At 36.0% G+C, this 25232-nt stretch overlaps 1 protein-coding gene across 1 annotated transcript in view; it reads left to right on the top strand.

Annotated features, from left to right (window-relative positions):
* Positions 1–25232, top strand: part of LOC132007192 (interleukin-1 receptor accessory protein-like 1) — a 494275-nt gene that overhangs the window by 107962 nt on the left and 361081 nt on the right. The window contains exons 3-4 of the mRNA XM_059385285.1: positions 12694–12880; positions 16178–16331. Of these exons, the coding sequence (XP_059241268.1) occupies positions 12694–12880; positions 16178–16331 (341 nt within the window). The remainder of the gene's footprint in view (positions 1–12693; positions 12881–16177; positions 16332–25232) is intronic.

Below are 25232 nucleotides of genomic sequence, written 5' to 3'. Positions count from 1 at the left end.
GAAGGCAGCGGCTTAACCCACTGAGCCACCCAGGTGCCCTGATTTATGATTTTTTGACTTTACAATGTGCCAAGGTGATACTCATTCAGAAGAAACTGTACTTTGAATTTTTTAATTAACATATAATGTATTATTATTGTTAACATATATGTTATTGTTAACATATTATTAACATATATGTATTATTATTCAGGGGTATAGGTATGTAAATAATCAGTCTCACACAATTCACAGCACTCCACATAGCAAATATCCTCCCCAATGTCAATAATCCAGCCACCCTATCCCCCCCCCCCCCCCCCACCCTCATTTTGTTTCCTGAGATTAAGAGTCTCTTATGATTTTTCTCCCTCCCTGATCCCATCCTGCCTCGGTTTTTCCCTCCCTACCCTCCACGAGCCCCAACCCTGCCTCTCAAATTTCTTATATGAGAGGGATCATATGATAATTGTCTTTCTCTGACTGACTTATTTTGCTTAGCATAATACCCTCTAGTTCCATCCACATTGTTGCAAATGGCAAGATTTCCATTGTTTTGATGGCTTCATAGTATTCCATTGTGTGTGTGTGTGTGTGTGTGTGTGTGTATACCACTTCTTCTTTATCTATTCATCTGTTGATGGACATCTAGGTTCTTTCCATAGTTTGGCTGTTGTAGACATTGCTGTTATAAATATTTGGGTGCACGTACCCCTTCAGATCACTAGATTTGTATCGTTAGGGTAAATATCCAGTAGTGAGATTGCTGGGTCATAGGGTAGCTCTATTTTCAACTTCTTGAGGACCCTCCCTGCTGTTTTCCAGACTGGCTGCATCAGCTTGCATTCCCACCAACAGTGTAGGAAAGTTCCCCTGTTATTTCCTGACTTCTTAATTTTATCCATTCTGATTGGTGTGAGGTGGTATCTCACTGTGGCTTTGATTTGTATTTCCCTGATGCTGAGGAATGTTGAACATTTTGTCACGTGTCTGTTTGCCACTTGGATGGCTTCTTGGCCGAAATGTCTGTTCACACATTCTGTCCATTCCTTGATTAGATTATTTGTTCATTCAGTGTTGATTTTGTTAGGTTCTTTATAGATTTTTGGATACTAGCCCTTTATCAGATACGTCATTTGCAAATACCTTCTCTCATTCTGTCAGTTGTCTTTTGGTGTTGGTGACTGTTTCCTTTGCTGGGCAAAAGCTTTTGATCTTGATGAAGTCCCAATCGTTCATTTTTTCCCTTGCTTCCCATGCCATTGGCAATGTTTTTAAGAAGAATTTGCTGCATCTGAGGTCAAAGATATTGCTGCTGTGTTATCCTCAAGAATTTTTATGTGTTTCTGTCTCACATTGAGGTATTACATCCATTTTGAGTCTATTTTTGTGTGTGGTATAAGAAAATGGTCCAGTTTCATTTTTCTCTATGTGGCTATCCAATTTTCTCAACACCATTTGTTGAAGAGATGGTCTTTTTCCATTGGACATTCTTTCCTGCCTTGTCAAATTTTAGTTGACCATAGAGTTGAGTGTCCATTTCTGGGCTCTCTATTCTGTTCCATTGATCTATGTGTCTGTTTTTGTGCCAATACCACACTGTCTTGATGATGACAGCTTTGAAATAGAGCTTGAAGTCTGGAATTGTGATGCTGCCAACTTTGCTTTTTCTTTTCAACATTCCTGTGTCTATTCAGGGTCTTTTCTGGTTCCATATAAATTTTAGGATTATTTGATCCATTTCTTTGAAAAAAATTGATGGCGTTTTCATAGGGATTGTGTTAAATGTGTAGATTGCTTTAGGTAGCAAGACATTTTCACAATACTTGTTCTTCCAGTTAATGGGCATGGAACATTTTTCCATTTCTTTGTGTCTTCCTCCATTTTTTCCATGAGTACCTTTGTTTTCTGAGTACAGATTCTTTGCCTCTTTAGTTAGGTTTATTCCTGTGTATCTTATAGTTTTGGGTGCAATCCTAAATGGAATGGACTCCTTAATTTCTCTTTCTTCTGTCTTGCTGTTGATGTGTAAAAATGCAACTGATTTTTGTGTACTGATTTTATATTCTGACACTTTATTGGTTTCCTGTATGAGTTACAGTGGTTTTGGAGTGGTTTTCCACATAAAGTATCATATAACCTGCAAAGAGTGATAGTTTGACTTCTTCTTTGCTGATTTGGATGCCTTTAATTTCTTTCTCTTGTCTGATTGCTGAGGCTAGGACTTCTAGTACTATATTGAATAGCCGTATGGTAGTGGACAGCCCTGCCATGTTGCTGACCCTAAGGGAAAAGCTCTCAGTTTTTCCCCATTGAGAATGATATTCACTGTGGGTTTTTATAGATGGCTTTGATGATATTGAGGTATGTACCCTTTACCCCTACACATTGAAGAGTTTTGATCAAGAAAGGATGCTGTACTTTGTCAAATGCTTTTTCAGCATCTGCTGAGAGTATCCTCTGGCTCTTGTTCTTTCTTTTATTAATGTATTGTATCACATTGATTGATTTGCAGATGTTGAACCAAACTTAGAGCCTGAGAATAAATCCCACTTGGTCATGGTAAATAATCCTTTTAAGGTATTGTTGGATCCTATTGGCTAGTATTTTCGTGAGAATTTTTGCATCTGTGCTCATCAAGGATTTATGGTCTATAATTCTTTTTGATAAGTTCTTTGTCTGGTTTTGGGATCAAGGTAATGCTGGCCTCATGAAATGAGTTTGGAAGTTTTCCTTCCAAATCTCTTTTTTGGAACAGTGTCAGGAGAATAGGTATTAGTTCTTCTTTAAATGTTTGGTAGAATTCCCCTGGGAAGCCGTCTGGCCCTGGGTTCTTGGTTTTTGGGAGATTTTTGATAACTGCTTCAATTTCCTTACTGGTTATGGATCTGTTCAGGTTTTTTATTTCTTCCTAGTTCAGTTTTGGTAGTTTATAGTCTCTAGGAATGCATCCATTTCTTCCATATTGTCAAATTTGCTGGTGTATAGTTGCTCATAATATCTTATAATTGTTTGTAATTCTTTGCTGTTGGTCTTGAACTCTCCTCTTTCTTTCATAATTTAATTTATTTGGGTCCTTTTTCTTTTTGATAAGTCTATCCAGGGGTTTATCAATCTTATTAATTCTTTCAAAGAACCAGCCCCTAGTTTTGTTAATCTGTTCTACTATTCTTTTGGTCTCTATTTCATTGATTTTTGCTCTGATCTTTATTATTCCTCTTCTCCTGCTGGATTTAGGCTTTCTTTGCTGTTCTTTCTCCAGCTCCTATAGATTTAGGGTTAGGTTGTGTACTTGAGATCATTCTTGTCTCTTGAGATAGGCTTGTATTGCTATATACTTTCCTCTCAGGACTTCCTTTGCTGTGTCCCACAGATTTTAAACAGTTGTGTTTTCATTTTCATTTGTTTCCATGATTTTTAAAAATTCTTGTTTAATTTCATGGTTGACCCATTCATTCTTTAGTAGGATACTCTTTAGCCTTAATGTATTTGAGTTCTTTCCAACTTTCCTCTTGTGATTGAGTTCTAACTTCAGAGCATTGTGGTCTGAAAATATTCAGGGAAGGATCCCCATCCTTTGGTACCAGTTGAAACCTGATTTGTGACCCAGGATATGATCTGCTCTGGAGAATGTTCTATGTGCATTAGAGAAGACTGTGTCTTCTGTTGCTTTGGGATGGAATGTTCTGAATATATCTGTGATGTCCATCTGGTCCAGTGTGTCATTTAAGGCCTTTATTTCCATGTTTATCTTTTGCTTAGGTGATCTGTCCATTTCAGTGAGGGGGTGTTAAAGTCCCCTACTATTATTGCATTATTGTTGATGTATTTCCTTGATTTTGTTATTAATTGGTTTCTATCATTGGCTGCTTCTATGTTAGAGACATAGATATTTAAAATTGTTAGTTCTTCTTATTGGACATGCCCTTTAAGTGTGATATAGTGTCCTTCCTCATCTCTTATTATAGTTTTTGGCTTAAAATCCAATTTGTGTGATATAAGGATTACCACTCCAGCTTTCTTTTAATATCCATTAGCATGGTAACATATGTCACCTCAGATTCACTTCTCTGCATGTACTAACTTCCAGAAAGTGGTCACTTTTCTGTTTGTAGAATTTCTGCTCTTCTTCTCTTCAATCTCCTGTTGAGTTTGTAGTTGTTTGGAATAGTTTGATGACTATCTAGCTGAACTCCTGGGACCAGATGATCTTTAGGTCTCTTACTCCTCTACCCTCTTGCTCCTCCCTCTCCCAATAATAATTTCTGGTGAATATTTCTATTTCCTTGGTGTTAGTCATGATCTCTCCCCTCTCACTCATAATTTTATTAGTTTGGGTCCTTTCTCTTTTCTTTTGGGTAAGTCTGGCCAGTGGTTTATCAATCTTGTTAATTATTTCAAAGAACCAGTTTCTAGTTTTATTGATGTGTCCTACTATACTTCTGGTTTCTAATTCATTGATCTCTGCTCTAATCTTAATTATTTCTCTTCTTGTTCATGGGTTAGGCTTAATTTGTTGTTGATGCTCCAGTTCTTTAAGGTATAAAGATAGTGTTTATATTTGTGGTTTTTCTATTTTGTTGAGTGAGGCTTGGATGGCTTTATATTTCCCCCTTAGGACTGCCTTTGCCATAACCCATAGGTTTTGGACTGATGTGTTTTCATTCTCATCAGTTTCCATGAATTTTTTAAGTTCTTCTTTGATTTCCTGGTTGATCCAAACATTGTTGAACAGGGTGGTCTTCACTTTCAAGTGTTTGAATTTCTTCCAAACTTTCTCTCATGATGGAGTTCCAGTTTCAAAGCATTGTGGTCTGAGAATATGCAGGGAATACTCTCAGTCTTTTGGTATAAGTTGAGACCTGATTTGTGACCCAGTATGTGGTCTATTCTGGAGAAAGTTCCATGTGCATTTGAGAAGAATGAGTGTTTTGTTGTTTTAAGGTGGAATGTTCTGTGTATATCTGTGAGGTCCATCTGGTCCAGTGTGTCATTCAAAGCTCTTGTTTCTTTGTAGATTTCTGCTCAGATGATCTGTCTATTGCTGAGAGCAGAGTGTTAAGGCCCCCTACAATTAATGTATTATTATCAGTATGTCTCTTTATTTTGATTAACAGTTAGCTTATGTAGTTGACTGCTCCCATGTTGGGGGTGTAGATATTTACAATTTTTAGATCTTCTTGTTGGATAAACCCTTTAAGAATGATATAGTGTCCTTCTGTATCTCTGACTACAAATATATTGACCTACAAAGTAAAACTGAATAATGTATATGCTGCTATGACATCTAGAAAATATTTAAAGAAGTATTTGCAAAAGAAAGAAACCCCACTGATTGAAAGTTCTGTTTCCTGACACTGTCCATATTTAGTTTCTATACAGCAGGGAGAAATCATGTTTTCATATGTTTATATGTTATTAATCTAACTCTGAAAAATGTCTTTGTGAATGGGTAAAATTACAACAATCTCTGGTAGTTCTCTGTCTTCTTTAAAGATTAATAGAGATTTTATTTTACTCTGTTATAACTTTTCCTGGAATTTCATTGTAAAGTGAGGAGGTAAGGTGTCGGATTAGCTCAACGTCTGAATCCTCAGTCACCTCTTCTCTTCAACAACCTGGAAGGAAGACTTAATAACATAAGCACTATTATGCTTACTATAGAAAAAAAGCTTCCTGGGTTATTCTTGGCGAGAAAAAAAAAGTGATTTACAACTGACCCAAATGTGGCTCATATATTTATTTTCCCTTTTTATTATCTTTCAAATCAAGAAGATCAACTACAGTTAGAAAAAAGTCTGTTGCATACGTGATGAGAGAATGATATAATCAGGTGATTGCAGATAGTTATTGAATGTGAAGAAATCTTTACAGCTTCATTTTAATTTTTTGCTGTACCTGAAAGACACATTTTCTTGCTGCATCCACTATCAAGAAATGTGAGCTATTTCAGAGAAACATAAAACAAAAAGGGATAAAAACTCATTTGGAAAGGTGTAGATAAGAGTTGTTTAAAGGGATTGAGCAAAGAAGTGTAATCAGAACTAGATAGACCTTAACAAAGAATTAATTTTTTTTACTCATTTCACAAATATTTATTGAGAGTGTCTGCTCTATGCCTGACACTGTACTAGGCACTTAACTTAAAAAATCATTGGGCCTTATAAGTATTTAATCACAAAAGTCAGTGAACACATTTGTCTAATGCCTTAGTCTCCCTGTGCCAGCAGAAATTGGTATTCAGAAGGGTAGAAAGAGCTTAAGAGATTAAAAAGGAAGTGCTTGGTTTGTCAGAAAATTAAACATGGAATAGCCATATGGCCAACATTTGCACCCCGAAGTATATTTCCAAAAGTATTGAAATAAGGTACTCAAACAAATACTTTAACATGAACGCTCATAGCAGCATTATTTTCAGTGTCCAGAATGTGGAAACAAACTCAAAAGTCTATCTGCTCATGTACAAATGAACTATATTATTATATCTGTACACTGGGCTATTTGTCATAAAAGAGAATGAAGTACAGATGCATACTACAATGTGGGTAAGCCTTGAGCACATTATGCTAAGTGAAAGAAGCCAGACACACACACACACACACACACACAATCCACACTCTATGTGATTCCCTTTATATGAAATTGTCCTAATAACCAAATCTGTGAAGACAGAAAGCAGACTGATGGTTGCTAGAGGCTGTGGAAATGGGGAAATAGTGGGTACTTGCTAATAGCTATGAGTTTCTTTTTGGGATGATGAAAATGTCATAGAACTAGATAGAGGTTGCACAGCATTATGAATGTACTGAATGACACTTAATTGTACATGTTTAAATGATTAATGGTTAAGTTTATGTTGTATGCAGTTTACCTGCTTAAAAAAATAGGCCTCCAAGAACCCAAACCACATACAGATAACTCCCTTATTTTATATACTATGAGAATACATATTAACAGGGGAGGCAGCAAATATCAGTGGAAATAAGTGATTACAGATTTAGATTGTTTTGAGGAAAATAAAGGGATAAGATGGGCCTCAGTTTTCTTTAGGGGCAGGTTTTAGTTTTGTTTGCCTGTCTCCTTCTTTCTTCCTCCCTTAAGAAGAGGTCAGGAAGGAGACCATGTGGTCTAGTTGTGAAGTTCAAAAGTCCTTGTGCCCAAGAATAACTCAGACAGAGAAATACTGGACTAGAATCCCATACATTGATATCTTCTCAACTCTAATGTTTCAGGAATCTTAGGCAAGAAAAACAGAGATGGCAAAATTATATTAATGACTTGTCACCAAAAAAGACAAAGACAATTATTTTGAATATATAGCTAGCAGAAGACTGTAGATAAAGTTCAGTTTACCAGTTAAATGTTTGGGAAACAGAATTTTAAATGAGAAGGCAATAAACTGGCATTTATAGTCTTATCGCTTGCTCAGTGGTCTCTCTGTAATCTTTTTACAAGGGCTGATTTCAAGCACAGTTAAAGCAATAGGTCCTCCAGAGCTCTTCTCAAAAGAAAACCTAATCCAAACACATTTCACATACAGTGCCAGTAGCTCTAAGCATGATATGTGTAAGAAAGATAAGATATGACAGAGGGGCCACATGTGTAGCTTCAGGCATCACCATAAGCACGGAGAGAAAATAATTAAAGACAGAAAAAAATGGAAGGCTTTAAGATTAGAAATAAACTAACAAAGAATATTTAAGGTTGAACAAACTAAGATTTTTTTTTTTAAGATTTTATTTATTTATCTGGCAGAGATCACAAGTAGGCAGAGAGGCAGGCAGAGAGAGAGAGGAGGAAGCAGGCTCCCTGCTGAGCAGAGAGCCCGATGCGGGACTCGATCCCAGGACCCTGAGATCATGACCTGAGCCGAAGGCAGCGGCTTAACCCACTGAGCCACCCAGGCACCCTAAACTAAGATTTTTTTTATCTCCACAATCTAACCCTTACATTTTTGATTCCTAACATTTTTTAAAATTTTTTATTTTTTATACTTTCAGGGACCATTTCTATAGTTTGTTACTAACATTTTATTTTTAACAACAATGCTTAGACACTATGGGTAAATTTGCGGCCAGAGAACCACCTTCCAGACAGTTGAGTTCTGCTCAGGTCTGCACAGATGGAACCTTCAGATCTGCTGTCTTTTCATGCCCAAATATTTGCAACACTTTAAAAATACTGCATGCTCTTATTTTTACAAAACATCTCTGTGCAAAGGCAGACCTTAAAAATGACCAATGAATTTTAGAGTAGGCCATGTAATATAGAGAAGCAGAGAATAACTTAATTTTTTAAAATGTTGATCAAATTCCTTGTTGATTAAGGTCAGCACTTCATAATGTGGGAAAAAATTTCCAACTTTTATGGCAATGTTATTATTTTCCCCAGGGAACCGAGAATTAACAGACAGGTCAAGGGTTTAGTGATGCTTTTAAAGGATCTATTTAACAATCATGCTACTGGTAATTCTGTTCAAGTAGGAAAGAGATATTCAGCACTATGCAGTATCAGGCATAGCAGGTATGATTATAGAGTAACTGTAACTGTACTACTCTTTGGTGTGAGATCACGGGCTTTTTATCATACTTTATTAGATAATCAGGTAATACCCAAATGTTGCCTTCTTGTACCTCATTTTCTTTCTTCCCTCCTGTCTGGACCACCCACATTTCTGCACCTCAATCTATAGTTGTACAATGTGGTCATCCTGTAAAAGATGAAGTTTTAAATCTGTGATAATTCCCATGCATGCCAGTTTAGAACCCTTGTCCATGTTGAGGTGGTAAACTTCTAAGAAACCTGTGGAGCACTTCAGTGCCCTGTATTGACTTTTAACACTTCCTGAGTGCTCCTGGAGGACTGGCCCTGTCCTAAGCTCTTTCCAGGTTTTAACATGCTTCACTCCCACACCAGCCTCTGAGTTCTTGGTTATGATTTTCTCCTTACATACATGAGGAGATGGAAGCCCAAGGAGTCAAGTAAGTTTCCCTGATTTTCAAAAGCAATGAGTGATCCAGCTAGAATCTGAACCTCTTACAGCTGGGTTTTAGAGATCTTGCTCTTAACCCTATCTGTATGAAACATGTCTGGCATTTGATTAAAGAGGGTATAGGAAAAAAAAAAAAAACACCAGTAAATTGAGAAGAAAAACTTAAGACTCATGAGTTTAATAGATTAGTGTGGAGTGTTCATTTAGAATTCACTGACTGACTTCTTAGAAAAGTCTGTTCTTTAAGAATTCTAATGTGTACAAATATCAGGATTGTTCTAAAACATGCATATTTTCTTACTACACATTGGAATGTGTCTTATGATAGTTAATTGCTTTAACGTAGGTAATTATTTTTCTGAAAATATTATCTTAAAATGAACCCATGAAGAGCATGCTCTAGTCTGTGCTGGTGTAAAATTAATAAATAATGCATGAGCAATATTTCTGGCAAAACCAAAGTGGCTATTTTTTCTACTTGGGTGTGAAGCTCAAGTTAAAATTTAGCACTTTCTTTTCTCTCAAAGCTGTTTCTTTTTTCTGTATTTTCCATGCTGAGAGATTGGCTCTATGTTTCAAATACTCATCTGAGAGAAGTTCTTTATCGTCTTGGATACCTCTCTTTCCTTTGCTCCTATCTTAAATATAATTTGAACATGATTCCTCCTCTCTGTATCAATGGTCTTTGCCTTTGGAGCGGCCATTTTTCTCCTGAATGAATGATGTTGATTTCTTATTGTCTCACTGTACTTAGTCCTCTCTTCTCTCCAAATCATTTTTCTCACTTTGAGCGGAAACATCTTTCCAAAATCCAAATGTTTTCACTTGCTAGTATAAAGTCCACATTCTGCTGTGGCTTACATGCTGCCCTTTCAAGCTTCTGCACAGACCTCCAGCCTCAGTTCCTGCTGTTCCTTTATAATTAATTCTGCCACACTAAATTATTTGCAATTCCTCCAACCACATCAAGTTGTTGAATGTCTTCAAGCATTTGTGTATACTGTTCCTGAAGTAGCCTTTGTTAAAATTGCCATATTCTTACTAGTTCCTTAAGATACCCAGGAATCACAAATTTTGAGGTCTTGTTTCTTTCTCTGATGCTGCTGTGGTAGCACACAGTAGCTCTTTGTAGTGCTTATCACATTGAAATTCAGCTATTGTGCATCACTTCTGGATTGTGAGGAGCTGAGTGCAGGGAATATATTTTATCATTCAAACAAAATCTCTGAACACATTCTTCCAGGACCTTTTTACTGATTGACTTTGTTTAAAGGTGAAGGGTTTCACCTCTGAAATATTTTAATTTTTTTAATTTTATTTTTAAAGGGGAAGAGAGAGAGAGAGAGGATGGGGAGGGGCAGAGGACAAGAAAGACTCTTAAGCAAGTTCCACACCCAGTGTGGAGCCCAACGATGGGCTCAATTTCACAACCCTGAGATCATGACCAAAGCTGAAATCAAGAGTCAGATGCTTAACCAACTATGACACCTGAACACTCCCAACCTATAAAGTATTTTAGATCTGCTTGTAGGCTATTATATGAAGGTAGAGACATCCACATTTAATAAGTCTACATAATAATTTTGTGGCAATTTTCTTTGCTATCCATTATAAAGCTGAATAAATAACTATAAAGGAAAACTCTACTTTTCTTCCCTATTCTCAGTACTTCTGACACCAGGTATGTGGGGTTTTTTTCCCCCACACCAAGCAATTTTGCAACACCAGCCAGATACGCTACAGTTCACATCTACTCTGATACTATTTACTTGGAGATAATATCACACCCCACAGGTTAAGGACTCAATCCCACAAGACTGCCCCCTGCCTCATATTCAGACACCAAATGCAAGTCCAGATTGTCACCTGTGCTTGTGACAGACTGACTATAAATCAGAGGTTCTCACAATCCACTCCTTGGATTCAATCATTTGCTAGAGCAGCTCACACAACTCAGGAAAAGAGTTTACTTACTACTTTTGGATATTTCAAAGGACAGAAATAATTGGGTCAGATGAAAGAGATGTGTGTGGCAAAGGGTAGAGGAAGAGGCAGAGAACTTCTGTGCCATCTCCAGGCATGCCATCCTCTGAGCACCTCCATGTGTTCATTAACCCAAACTCATCAAATCTTTTTGGTTCCATGGTTTTTACAGAACTTAACCTGAAATTACTGCTCCCTTGTCAGAAGGTCAGTGGATACAGTTAAAACTTTCAACCTTCTGCACACTTGGTCTTTCTGGTTACAAGCCCCATCCCAAGGCTTTCTAGGGAGGTCATCCCAAGGGTTAACATAAACTCAAGGGTGATTAAATGGAGTTCCCTTTGAATAGCAAAAGACACTCCTATAACTCAGTGATTTCTAAGATTTTCAGGAAATCTGTGCCAGGATCCAAGACCAACTACATTTTTTTATTATACCATAACCAACCTAACTATTTTCTGGTGATTCTCATCATGTTGTATAGTCATTTGAAAAAAAAAAAAAGCAAGAATTTAAATCAAGGAGCTGCTTAAAAGTCAAACATCTTGGCTGAATAAGGAGGAGGGCTTGGGGGCTGTGATCTTGATACACCAGTATGGAGTGAGAAGAGCCACCATTACTGAGCACCGGTGACAGGCCAAACAGATTTTGATTCACTATCGCATTTAATACTCAGACACATGTTGTCCCACTGCACATCTAAGGTCCCAAGGGATTAAATGAGTTGCCTGAAGTTACAGAAATAGTAAGCAGTAAAATTCAATTCCAAGGTCACCTGGGTGGCTCAGTGGGATAAAGCCTCTGCCTTCGGCTCAGGTCGTGATCCCAGGGTCCTGGGATCGAGCCCCGCATCGGGCTCTCTGCTCTGCAGGGAGCCTGCTTGCCCCTCTCTCTCCGACTGTCTCTATGCCTACTTGTGATCTCTCTCTCTGTCAAATAAATAAATAAATGAAATCTTAAAAAAAATTCAATTCCAGGACTTTGATGGCCAAGTATACAAATGAGGCGTTGGGCACTTACCAAGTAAGACATTCTGAACAAAACTTTGAATTTGAATATTTGTGCTTCTCTTTATTCTCACTGCCTACATCACTATGCTTGACCCATAGCAGTATTCACTGAATGTCCAGAGACATACATAGCAAACAGAAATAGTACAGTTTATAAGAAAACTTGCAGTATTTTTTTAATCTAAGACTGTTTTCTTCCCATATTCATCGATAAGCTCTCCAATTATCAAGACAGCCATTTCTGTAAGAATTGAGCAGCCTCATTCTTCTCCTTGTATTATGCTTAATTGATCCATTACATTTTTCTGCTTCTCTGTTGAGTTTGCCAAGTTTAGCATAAACCCAAGGTTGACTTACTTCCTGACCTAAATCTTCCTTTATTTTTTCTACTTTTCTAGTTACAGAAATCCCTATGAAACGTTTTTTCAAACCACACTTGTATATAATATGAAACAATTTTCTAAGAAATGAATAATACACAAATGGCTTTGTAGAACTAGGCATTGTTTAGCTTTCTGACAAAAAAGATCCCTGTGGACTAAGCCATGACACCTTAACATTAATTAATCAATGGAGTTTTTTTTTTCTTTTCTCTCTCCCTCTCCTCCTTTCTCTCTCTGCCTCTCTCTGTGTCTCTGTGTCTGTCTCTTTTAGTGAAGTACACGTACTGCTTGGTGGCACTTACTTTTTGTTCACACCAGACCACCTCTTTATTCTGCTTCATTACAGAAACTCCACTTACTGTATGAAAGTATCCATCTCGCTGACAGTGGGTGAAAATGACACCGGACTCTGCTACAATTCCAAAATGAAATACTTTGACAAAGCTGAACTTAGCAAAAGCAAGGAAATTTCATGCCGTGACATCGAAGATTTTTTACTACCAACCAGAGAACCTGAAATCCTATGGTATAAGGTATGTATTGTGCATGATTTTCTTCCTTATAAATAGATTAATGTGTGTCTTATTCTTGAACTAGCTGGATAAAAAAGTTTTATGGGTATGATGAAGTTAAGCTCTATCTTCCTGAAATACTACAGAAGGTTGTGCTGGTCATTATAAGATTTCAAAGCAATATCTTTGATAGATGCTAGTTGGTATTTGTATTGATGATCCCTGCAATAAGCTGTTGTGTTTATGTTCATAGCTCATTTATACTGTTCTTTCAAGTCCATTATAATCTGTGGTTGATAATTCAGAATTAGAATACATTAAGCATTCCTTTCAGAGCTCTTCATATAAACACTCCTAATGTTTTCAAACAAGGAAAGGATTGATTTACTTCTATGAAAAAATGGTAAAATGGCTTTATTGAAATGTTCTGTATAATGGAAGTATATTTGTGTATATTCCAATCCTTTTCATATAAAAGCATATATATTTTTAAAAACCCGAGGGAAATTCATAACATTATAAAAATAGTGCTAGATAACTTTTTCTCAAAAAACAAAAGAAACTTCAGACTTAAGGAGAATAATCCAACCCTTGTCCTTCCTATCATATAATTGACTTTTTCTGAATTTTAATATGAGAACATACCCTTCAGCTTATTTATACCATCAAAGAAATTTTTGTTATTGAGTATATCAAGAAATACAATATAGCTGCTATGAATATTTTTCTGGAATATTATATCCATGATTTAAAGAGTACTAGTAGAAAATTTGCTTTGTTCGACTCCCCAGAAATAGGGATGTAGGAAGCATGACCTCTTAGTAACTAGATCCACCGATACCACTATGTCATGAGTTCAAAACTTATGAGAAATTTAAAAAGAAACAAATCTTTAACAATTTTTAAAAAGATTTTATTTATTTATTTGACACACAGAGATCACAAGTAGGCGGAGAGACAGGCTGAGAGAGAGAGAGGAGCGAGCAGGCTCCCCGCTGAGCAGAGAGCCCGATTTGGGGCTCGATCCCAGGACCCTGGGATCATGACCTGGGCCGAAGGCAAAGGCTTTAACTTACTTAGCCACCCAGGTAACAATTTTTAAAGGATTTGCTATAATTAGCAATGCCCTTCTCTGAGTAAGACTTAATTTTGATTCTTGATAACAAGCAATGGAGGATTCAAAATGTCAAGGGGACTACTGAAATATTTTTCTACTTTTCCATTGAATTTCTATCCTAGGCACTGTCAAACAGCCCTCAAGCATTAGCCCTACTAATCTCTGTTTCTGCACAGATGAAGTTTACTTTTCCTCCTTTTTAAAATTGTGTATGTCTCACCCCAATTCTCAGTGGTTTGGCTGCTTTCCACAAGTAGATTCTTAGCAAACCCTGATGATTGCCTCAAAGACAAGAGGTATTGAAAATAGATGTTTATGGTACTGTAAAGACCATAAAGACATGTTGGCCATTTCTTTCACAAATTGTAGAATGTGCATGCTATAAGGGGAGAGAACTTTGTTCTAAATGTATTCTTAAAAGATTTAAATACTAAAATAGAAACATTTTCTGCTACAGAATTAATTTTTCTATTTTATACCTAAAAAATATCTTATATTTTATGCTTTCAGTATCAAGTGTCAAGATGGTTAATTTCACAGTCAACAAATTTGGAGTATTTGCTTCTAAAAATGATGTTAGGAGTAATCTTAACAAGAGTCCTTTTTCTTATATCTTCTTTTTAAAAAATTTTATTTAATTTTAGTTTTTCAGTGTTCCAAAATTCATTGTTTATGCACCACACCCAATGCTCCATGTGATACATGCCCTCCATAATGCTTACTATCAGACTCACCAAACCCCAGCCCCTCTCCCCTCCAAAACCCTCAGCTGGTTTTTCAGAGTACACAGTCTTTCATGGTTTGTCTCCCCCTCCAATTTCCCCCCACTCACTTCCGCTCTCTATCTCCCCATGTCTTCTGTGTTATTCCTTATGCTCCACAAATAAGTGAAACCATATGATAATTGACTCTCTCTGCTTGACTTATTTTATTCAGCATAATCTTTTCCAGTCCCATCCATGTTGATACAAAAGTTGGGTATTCATCCTTTCTGATAGAGGCATAATACTCCATAGTATATATAGACCATATCTTCTTTATCCATTCGTCCATTGAAGGACATCTTGGCTCTTTCCACAGTTCGGTGACTGTGGCCATTGTTGCTATGAACATTGGGGTACAGATGGCCCTTCTTTTCACTTCATCTGTGTCTTTGGGATAAATACCCAGTGGTGCAATTGCAGGGTCATAGGGTAACTCTATTTTTAATTTCTTTTTTTATATATATATATATTTATTTTTTATTATTTTTTTAAAGATTTTTATTTATTTATTTGACAGAGAGAGATCACAAGTAGAGAGAGAGGAGGAAGCAGGCTCCCTGCTGAGCAGAGAGCCAGATGCGGGACTCCATCCCAGGACCCTGAGATCATGACCTGAGCCGAAGGCAGCGGCTCAACCCACTGAGCCACCCAGGCGCCCCTCTATTTTTAATTTCTTAAGGAATCTCCTTCTTAAGGAATTCCTCCTTCTTAAGGAAATTCCTTAAGAAATTGGCTTCATTAAGATTCCTTAAGAAGTTGGCTGCACCAACTTTCATTCCCACCAACAGTGTAAGAAATCAATGTATATCTGATTTAGACACACTAATCTTAGAAGTCAATAAATTGACTCTTGCTAGGGACACCTGAGTGGCTCAGTTGGTTAAGCATTTGGCTCAGGTCATGATCTAATGGTCCTGAGATTAAGCCCAGTGTGGAGCCTCATGTAAAGCCTCCTTAGGATTCTCTCTCCCCTCTCCCCCTCTTCCTTTGCCCCTCCCCAACACAAGCACCTGCGCTCTCTCTCTTAAAAAAAATGACTTTTACTAAAAAACCCTCTTTTCAAACTGAGGTACCTGATCTCCATGAGATGTGGAGAAGTATGAAAATTTTTAGAATTAATCTCAAACTCTTTAGCCCTTTAAAATATAAATTTAGAAGCTTTGGGGTGGGCGTCTGGGTGGCTCAGTTGGTTAGGCAACTGCCTTCAGCTCAGGTCATGATTCTGGAGTCCTGGGATCGAGTCCCACATCAGGCTCCCTGCTCAGCAAGGAGTCTGCTTCTCCCACTGATCTCTTTCCTCTCATGCTCTGTATCAAATAAATACATAAAATCTTTAAAAAAAATAAATTTAGAAGCTTTGGGGTTATTTATTTAAAATACTCTTCTCTGTTTCTCAGTTATTGTACTTACTACAGAAATTCTGTGTTTTTCATGCAGGAATGTAGGACAAAAACATGGAGGCCAAGTATTGTCTTCAAAAGAGATACGTTGCTTATAAGAGAAGTCAGAGAAGATGACATCGGAAATTACACCTGCGAATTAAAATATGGAGGCTTTGTTGTGAGACGAACTACTGAATTAACTGTTACAGGTAATCATAGTCTTCAGTATTTCATTTGCAAGTAACAAAACTACCATTTTAAGTTGACTTTTTGTGCTGTACATTGATTTTTTCAAATCTATGCAACGAAAAAAGTACTTAACCAAATAGCTGAGTGGATTCCTATAAGGTTAAATTTATTTCTCCTTGCTTTTAAATCATCTTGTGCTGAAATGCATTTGAAAGTTTAAAGAAAATATGCTTAGGGAATTATAGAAATGTTAGCTTTTGAAAGTACTTGAAATAATGAGTTCACATTTTTAGAAAATTATGCTTATATTTTGTAATGTCATTTTGGGGAACGTTTTCTAAGGTGTTAAAATAGAATGTATGACATCTACCTCTGTCTTCCTGTTTTGTCCCCAAAAATAGAAAAATTACTATCTTATTGATTTTCCTTTCTATAAATCTGACATATGAGTTCTCATGAACTTGAAAACAACATAATTGCAGGGGCAATAATTGAATAATTGCATGAGATGCAGTGAATGGTGTCATTCCTGTTTCTGGTTGCTAAGGTAGAGGGCATGAGAAGAAGATTCAGAACTCTGTATATAATCATGAATTTACAGCTCACTAGTCACATGACCTTGCTGGACTTAGCACAACCTTCACAATATCAGTTTCTTCATGTTTAAAATGCGATGGTAAAATTTGTCTTGTATAGTTCATAGGAGTTTTGCAAGGATCTAATGAAGTAATATAAGCTGAATGAAATCAGTTTGTATAATACCAAGTTATAGCCAAAGGTACATTATGGTCATTTTATGTCTTGTAACATATTGTTTTCATACCCTTTTTTTGCTTTATGGTTTGAATCTCTAAAAGTGGGAACAAGAGGAAAAAAGGGGATAAATAAGAGCAATATTAGGGAGTTAGAGACATTTTTCTCATCTTACTGCGATTCTTCTAAGTGACTTTTTTCACAATAATATTTACAAAATATATACAAATAAGTTGACAAAGGATACCATATACTGCAAAGAGATTCTCATTTGTTCATTGATTCACTTTATATAATTTTCCTATATATGAAAAGTGTTTTGTGGTAGTCACCTTCATCTTATAATAATTGTCTTTCTTTCAAGCTTGGAAATTATGATATATTTAGATTTAAAAACTACAATTTCAAGAAATCTATTTGATGAATTGTAATTATTCCGATCTAAAGAAAATTCAGTTAAAATTTGGTACTCTTTGGTAATGACTTTGATAAATATTAGGCCCAGTAAATAATTGCCACTTGCAATATATGATATATTTAAATATTAAACATACATTCAGCCTTACATTGTGTACATATAGTATGCATTTGTGTATTTATAAGTAGTTTGGTTTTCAGTTTTGCTGTGTTTAATAGGTTTCTGTATAGAAAATTACATTTAAAACTTTATCACTCTACCTCCCTGTCTTTTTCATGAAACAGTGAAAAATATAGCTGTTTATACTTGAGTTCTCTTTACAATAAATATTTAGGTTTTTATTATTAATTTTTTGCTTTCAATCTATACTGAAGTACATTTTTCCAAGAGTAGGTATAGAGATGAAGGAATTTAAGAATACATTGAAAAAATCTATTGCATAAAGAATATAGAATATATTTCTAGTCTTTATTCTTTGGGATATAAAGCTAATCCTTGATAAGCACATCTCTTCCTTTTCTAGAAACATTAGGATACTAAACTGCTATCTAGGAGCACCTGGGTGGCTCAGCCATTAAGCTTCTGCCTTCATCTCGGGTCATGATCTAAGGGTTCTGGGATTGAGTCCAAAGTTCCGTACCGGGCTCCCTGCTCCGCAGAAAGCCTGCTTCTCCCTCTCCCACTCTTGTGTGTCTCTCTTGCTGTCTCTTTCACTTTGTCAAATAAATAAATAAAATATTTAAAAATATAAACCACTGTCTATTAAGAGGTGATGAAAAAATCTTACAGAGACTAGAAACTAGGTCCCCAATGATGAAATGACTTAAATGGGGCTAATTTGGATAACCAATAATAGAATTGTTTTCTTCTAAATGCTACCCAGGGCTACTATATTTTCCTAACTTAATTTCTTTTTAAGAAATATCTTTTAAATATCTCTTTTTCTTTACTTGAAAAGAGGGGAAAACTATTCTGTATTATCTAGGAGGAAGTAGGTGTAAGTTTTAATGAAAATTTTCGTTCAAATGATTATCCTGAATACCTTTCTAATTCAAGCACCTTACTGGTGACATTAATTTGGGCATCTAAGTTACGAAGCCAAGTTTCATACATATATGAAATTTTGGGTGAATGGGAGAACTCCATGACCAATAATTAAAAATGTTATGTATTAGAATATATTTTAAGTATTAACAAGCCTATTAGAAAGATCTCTTTTTTCATAACCTTGCTCTAGTGTGACTATAAATGTGGCCCATAGCCAATTGAGACAACAACTCTTAGAATCCAAATTGTATCTTACTAAAGCTGCAAAGGTGGGAAGTTCTCTGGATGATAATTAACCAGTGTTTTTTATCTTAATTTTCTGCATACCATGATCATATTATATTTAATGTAAATATTATGCAAGGTATGGTATCATTTCATTTCAGTGGATGTGCAATAGCTGATGATAAATGTTTTAAGATGTGTTAGAATGTGTTTCTTTAAAATAAATAATTCCATATATGAAGAGAAAAGGAAATTTGTAGATAAATTGGCTAAATGTGCAGGCAGTATTGTGAGCTTTTATGGGAGATCTTTCACTTACTAAAAGTTTGTGTGTCTACTTAAGTGAAGTAGTGGTTTAGGAAAACACTACTAAGGGTGACTGGGTGGATCAGTTGGTTAAGTGTCAGATTTTGGCTCCTAGAGTCTTGGGATCCCTGCTGAGTGGGGAGTCTGCTTGTCTGTCTCCCTCTGCCTCTCCCCCTGCTCTTTTTCTCTATCTTCTCTCTCTCTCTCTCTCTGTCTGTCTCACTCCCTCTCTTTCTCATATAATTTTTTTAAATTAAATGAAAGGAAACAGATCACAGTGAAAAAATAATAAACCTGCTCATCACTGTTGGTATACTTTCAACAATTTAAGATGTTTCAGCATCACCTGTAGCCTCCACCCTCTTCTCTAAACACTGAAGGTTTTACCGTTTTCCAAATATCCTCCCTCTGGGCCCTTACTCCTGGGGTGCTTCTTCTGGAATGCTTTTCCTTGTGCATTGTCACAAGGCTGATTCTTACTCTTCCTTCAAGGAATAGCTAAAATGTTCCCTTTGTTGGGAGGCATGTGGTGCTTCATGCCTTTGTAGCATGGAGAATTTTGTAATACCCTTTGTGGCATCTACCACATTGCATTGTCACTGTTGATGCTCCTGTCCTTCCACGAGAATATGAGCTACTTTCAGTGAGAGGAATGTCTTCTTTTTAATAATCATTTTATTTTAGACCAGTTTTACATTTACAGAAAACTTGCAAAGACAGTAGAGAGAGATCCCATATACCCCACATCCAGTTTCCCCTGTTATTAATGCCTAATGTTAGTATGGCACATTTATTACCATTAATGAATCAATATCAACAAATTATCAACTACAGTCCATATTCTATTCAGATTTCCTTAGTTTTATGCCTAATAGTCCTTTTTTGTTTAGGACACCCATCCAGGATAGTGCATTACATTTAATTGTCATGTCTCTTTAGGCTTCTTTTGGCTGTGACTATTTCTGATTTCTCCCATTTTTGATGATTTTGATAATTTCAAGGAGTACTTGACATATATATTGTAGATTGTCCTTCAAGTGTGATTTGTTCAATATGTTTCTCATTATTAGACTTAGGTTATATGTTCTTAGAAGATCACAGAGGTCAAATCACAACTTAGCATTCCTTCGGTGTGATTTATTGCCACTGATGCCGACCTTTAATCACCTGCAGCAACTTTTTTTTTTTTTTAATCACTTTAATCACCTCAGTAGTGAGCTTTTGCTGCTGCAAGGTTAGTTGCTGCCCCTCCTTTCCACACTTCAGTCTTTGGAAAGAAGTCATGATCTGCAGTTCACATTTAAGGAATGGGGAGTTAGGCCCTCACCTCTCTGAAGGCTAATGATCTACATAAATTATTTGGAATTTTTCTATACCTCCACCTTTATCTACTTAGTCACTTATTTATCTATATTAGTATGGACTCCTGGGTATTTATTTTATACTTTGGTTTATAATCCAACATCACATTATTTATTTTTGTGGCTCAAATTGTTGCAGCTGTGACCCTTAGGAACTCTTTTAGTGGACTTCATGTCCCTCTGACATTCACGTGCTGTGTGTATGTATGTGTGTTTGTGTGTGTGTGTGTGTGTGTGTGTAAGAGAGAGAAAGAAAGAGAGATAGAGAGAGCACTTCCTTATTCTTGGGTCCTACAAGGTGTTCCAGGACTATCTTGTGTATTTCCTGCTTATGTCCTAGAATCAGTTATTTCTTCCAAAGAACACTTGCTGCTTTTATTGGAGAATAGTGCTAGAAACTAAAATCTGGGCATCAGAGGTACTCATTGCTACTAGAGTATAGCTACTTCTAAGACCTCTCAGTTGACAGAGTAAGGAGATATGTGTGTTCTAATCCAGGTATTTACACATCTATAAATGCTACTATATGTAACATCTGTATCTATATTAAACTAAACATGAATTCATACTTGATATATCTCAATATTGCCATAGATATTACCATAGGGATCATTCTAGCCTCTTCCCCTTGCTTCTCTATAGCCTCCCTAATAGTGAGAAACCTGTTTCCCACCATCTTTCATTTATTACCTTAACTGTTCACTTCCAGTATAGATGTATAATGTATAATATATAATGACCTCTACTCCTGTGGGAAGCAACTTTATAAAATAGGGTATAATGGTTATGTACAATTTATTTTGCCTTGAGTCTTACAGAATATATTCATTTGCAAAGTTACTTAGGTCACCACCATTCCCCCACCCCGCAACCACTTCATTGCAGCTGTGTCAAACATTTGTGATATAATTTGGTTGTTTTATCCCATTCTGCGTTCCATACTCAGATCTTCCATCCTCCTAATCGATGTCTTTAAAATTTTTCATACATTGAAGTTTGTAGGGGAAGAGAAATAGTTTTCCCTCTACCCCTTTGAGTTTTTGTCTGAGAGTCCCTGTAATAAAAGATTAACAAGAGAAAAACAAATGGAAATTTATTATCATGACTACCTAATGCATACATGGAAGATACCCAAAGAAACTGAATACCTCCCTGAGATGGCCCACACCACCCCCTCAAATACCGTGTTCAGCTAAAAACAAAAGGTTGGATGGGGGACATTCATAGGAGGTTACCAGGAAAAGCCTGGTTAAAAATAGTTAGTCTTAGTCTGTGCCTTACTTCTCCAATGACAAGATTTTCTGGACATTTAGAGTTATCCTTCTTTTCTTGGTACAGAGAGACATCTTTACCAGTGGATATTTCCCTTATAAATGTAAATTTCCCATACAAAAAGGTAACTCCTACTTTGTTTTCACAGGTTCCATGTGTGCAGTTTCTCAAAATAATCCTTAGTGCTAACAGACAAATTTTGAGGTGGCATATCCTGGTACCATGTACTCCCACCTTTGAAACTTACCTGAGAAGTTTCAAAGTCCCAGAAGCTGAGTTAGGATGTTGCTCCATGCCTTAATGAGCCAGTCTTAGTCCTGAGAATAGGGTAGTTTAGTTGAAGAGTTGTGTCTTATTTCAGGAGGTGGTGTTGCAGATGAACTCCCAAAATTAGGTCTATTTCGTGTAAGCAGTTAGGTGTTAAATAAGAGGCATTTCTATGGAAACATGAGAAAAACAAAAGTTAATGATTGGAACAGATTTAGAAACCTAGTTTCTGAATTTTGAGGTCAGCAAATTGAGGATTTTGGATATTGGGCTCAGAGGATCTTTTGGCTTTTGTGGTAAAAAAAAAATAGCTATTAAAATTTACCATTTAACCATATTTAAGTGCACAGTTTAGTGGAATTAAGTTCATTCTCATTTTTGTGGGACAATCACCACCATCTGTCTCTAGAATTTTTTTTTATCTTTCCAAACTGAAACCCTGTACCCAATAAACAGTAAGTCTCCATTCCTTCCCACCCACCCCCATCCCCCAGCCTCTGGCAACCATCACTCTATCTTCTGTAACTATGAAACTGACCATTCTAGGTCCCTCAAATAAGTGGCATTATGCACTATTTGTCCTTGTTTACATGGCTTATTTCACTTGGTATAGTTAAGGCCTTCAGGGTTCACCAGTGATAGCCCATTTCTTTCTAACACTCAGTAGTTTTTTACTGGTTTCACCATGGTTTGTCCATTCATCTATTGAATGGTACATCTTGGGTGCTTCCATATTTGGGAGATAATAAATAAAGCCTATAATATAATTTTTATACATGTTTTTGTGTGGACATATATTTCCAAATTAGCTGAGGAAATGCTTAGGGATGTAATTCCTGGAGTGTATGGAAAGATTATATTTAGCTTTGTAAGGAGCTGCTGTTTGGATTTTACCTTTCCAGTGGATCTGTAGTGGCATTCATCATTGTTTTAATTCCCAATTCCCTAATAATAAATGATTTTGAACATACTTTTATTTGAATATTTGACCTTTTTTGTATCTTCTTTGCTCTAGTGTCTGTTCAGGTATCTTAGCCATTTTTCCTTGGGATGTTTGCATTTTAGTGCTCAGTTTTAAGAATTCTTTGTATATTTTTGATATAAGCATTTAATTAGATATATGTCTTGCAAATATTTTCTCCCAGTCTGTAGCTTGTCTTGATTTTCTTAACAATGATTTTCAAAGAGCATAGGTTTAGATTTTTATTTCAGTTCTCTTCTTTTCTTTTTTGAATTCTTGTATACAAACTTAATTCTACACATTTCTTCTAAACTCTATTTTGCTGCATCCTACAAATTTTCAAAGTTGCCTTTTCATTAGTACAAAATAATTGTTAATTTATGTTGAAAAATCTTCTTTGATCCATGTGTTATTTAGAAATGTATTAATTTCTAAATATTTGGTGATTTTCTCAAGGAATTTTTTGTCACTGATTTCTAGTTTATTTCCATTGTGGTTTGAGCACATATTCTATGTGATTTCTATCAAATAAATCAAATTTTTAAAAAATTTGTTAAAGTATATGTTATGATGGAGCATATGATTTTTCTTGGTGTCTCATGAATGCATAAGAAGAATGCATATTTTGCTATTGTTGAATTGAATATTCTATAAATATAAATTAAAGCAAGTTTATGTATAGTGTTATTAAAGTCAACTATATCTTTGATTTTCTACTTATTTGATATCTCAATTACTGAAAGTAAAGTGTTAAAATCCCCAACTATGGTAATGAATTTATCTGTTTATTCTTTCAATTCTAAAGGCTTTTGCCTCATAATTTTGATGCTCTGCTCTTAAGAGCATGTGTGTTTAGGATTGTCATGTCTACTTGGAGAATCGATCTTTTTGTCACTATGTAATGTCTCTGTTGATTATTTGGCCTGTTTTGAAGTTGGCTTTGTCTGAAATGGATATACCTAGCTTTCTTGTGATTAGTATTTGCACAGTTTATCTCTTCATTTCAATTTTAACCTATTAGCTCTTTATATTTAAAGTAGGTTTCTTATAGACAATGTACAGTTGGATTTTTATTTTTATTTTCCACTTTGGCATTCTCTTTTTTTTAACTGGTGTATTTGGATTCTTACATATAAGGTGATTATTAAAATTGTTGGATTAATGTATGTCATTGTTTGTCTGTGTTTTCAATTTGTTGAACTTATTCTATGTTTCTTTCCCCCTATCTTTTCTGCTTTCTCTGGTTTTAATTGAACATTTTGTATGGTTTCCTTTTATCTCTCCTTTATTAATGTCAATTTTACTATAAAAATTACTTTCAGAGGTTGCCCTGGATATCCCAATATGTAATTTTAACCAGTCTTAGACTGTTATCAAAAAATACTCTATAGGGCGCCTGGGTGGCTCAGTGGGTTAAGCCGCTGCCTTCGGCTCAGGTCATGATCTCAGGGTCCTGGGATCGAGGCCCGCATCGGGCTCTCTGCTCAGCAGGGAGTCTGCTTCCCTCTCTCTCTCTCTGCCTACCTCTCCATCTACTTGTGATTTCTCTCTGTCAAATAAATAAATAAAATCTTTAAAAAAAATACTCTATAATGGAACATCTGTGTGGCTCAGTCGTTAAACGTCTGCCTTCAGCTCAGGTCATGATCCAGGGTCCTGGGATCAGCAGCATGGAGCTCCTTGCTCGAGGGGAGGGGGGGGGATGCTTCTCCCTCTTCCACCCCCCATGCTTGGATTCCCTCTCTCACTGTCTCTCTTTCTGTCAAATAAATAAATAAAATCCTTTAAAAAATATTCTATAACTTTGTATGTACTACAGGTATCTTATTACAGAATATTCCCAGTTCCTCCGTCTTATCCTTTATAACATTGTTGTCATTTATTTCATGTATTTATATGCCATAATCACTCAATAAATTATTGTTATTGTTTTAAATAGTTACAGATCAACTTATACCAAGATAAATAAAATATCTTATTTTACTGTCATTTATTCCTTCCGACACTCTTATTTTCTTTATGTAGATCCAAGTTCCTAACCTATATATTTTCCTTCTGCCTCAGTGAGTTGTTTTAACATCACCTGCAATGAAGGTTTGGTAGTTGTGGTGAATTTTCTTGTTTTTGTTTTTCAAAGAATGCCTTTATTTCTCTTTCGCTTTTGAAGGAAAATTTTACTTGGATTCTAGATTGCTTTTCCCCCACTACTTTAAATATTCCACTTCACTCTCTTTACTTACATGTTTTTTTTCAGTGTTCCAAAATTCATTGTTTATGCATCACACCCACTGCTCCATGCCCTCCTTAAAAC

Source organism: Mustela nigripes, chromosome X (assembly GCF_022355385.1).
Source record: "Mustela nigripes isolate SB6536 chromosome X, MUSNIG.SB6536, whole genome shotgun sequence".
Classification (NCBI taxonomy): domain Eukaryota; kingdom Metazoa; phylum Chordata; class Mammalia; order Carnivora; family Mustelidae; genus Mustela; species Mustela nigripes.
The sequence above is the reverse complement of the archived record's forward strand: the minus strand, read 5'-3'. Positions and strand labels throughout refer to the sequence as shown.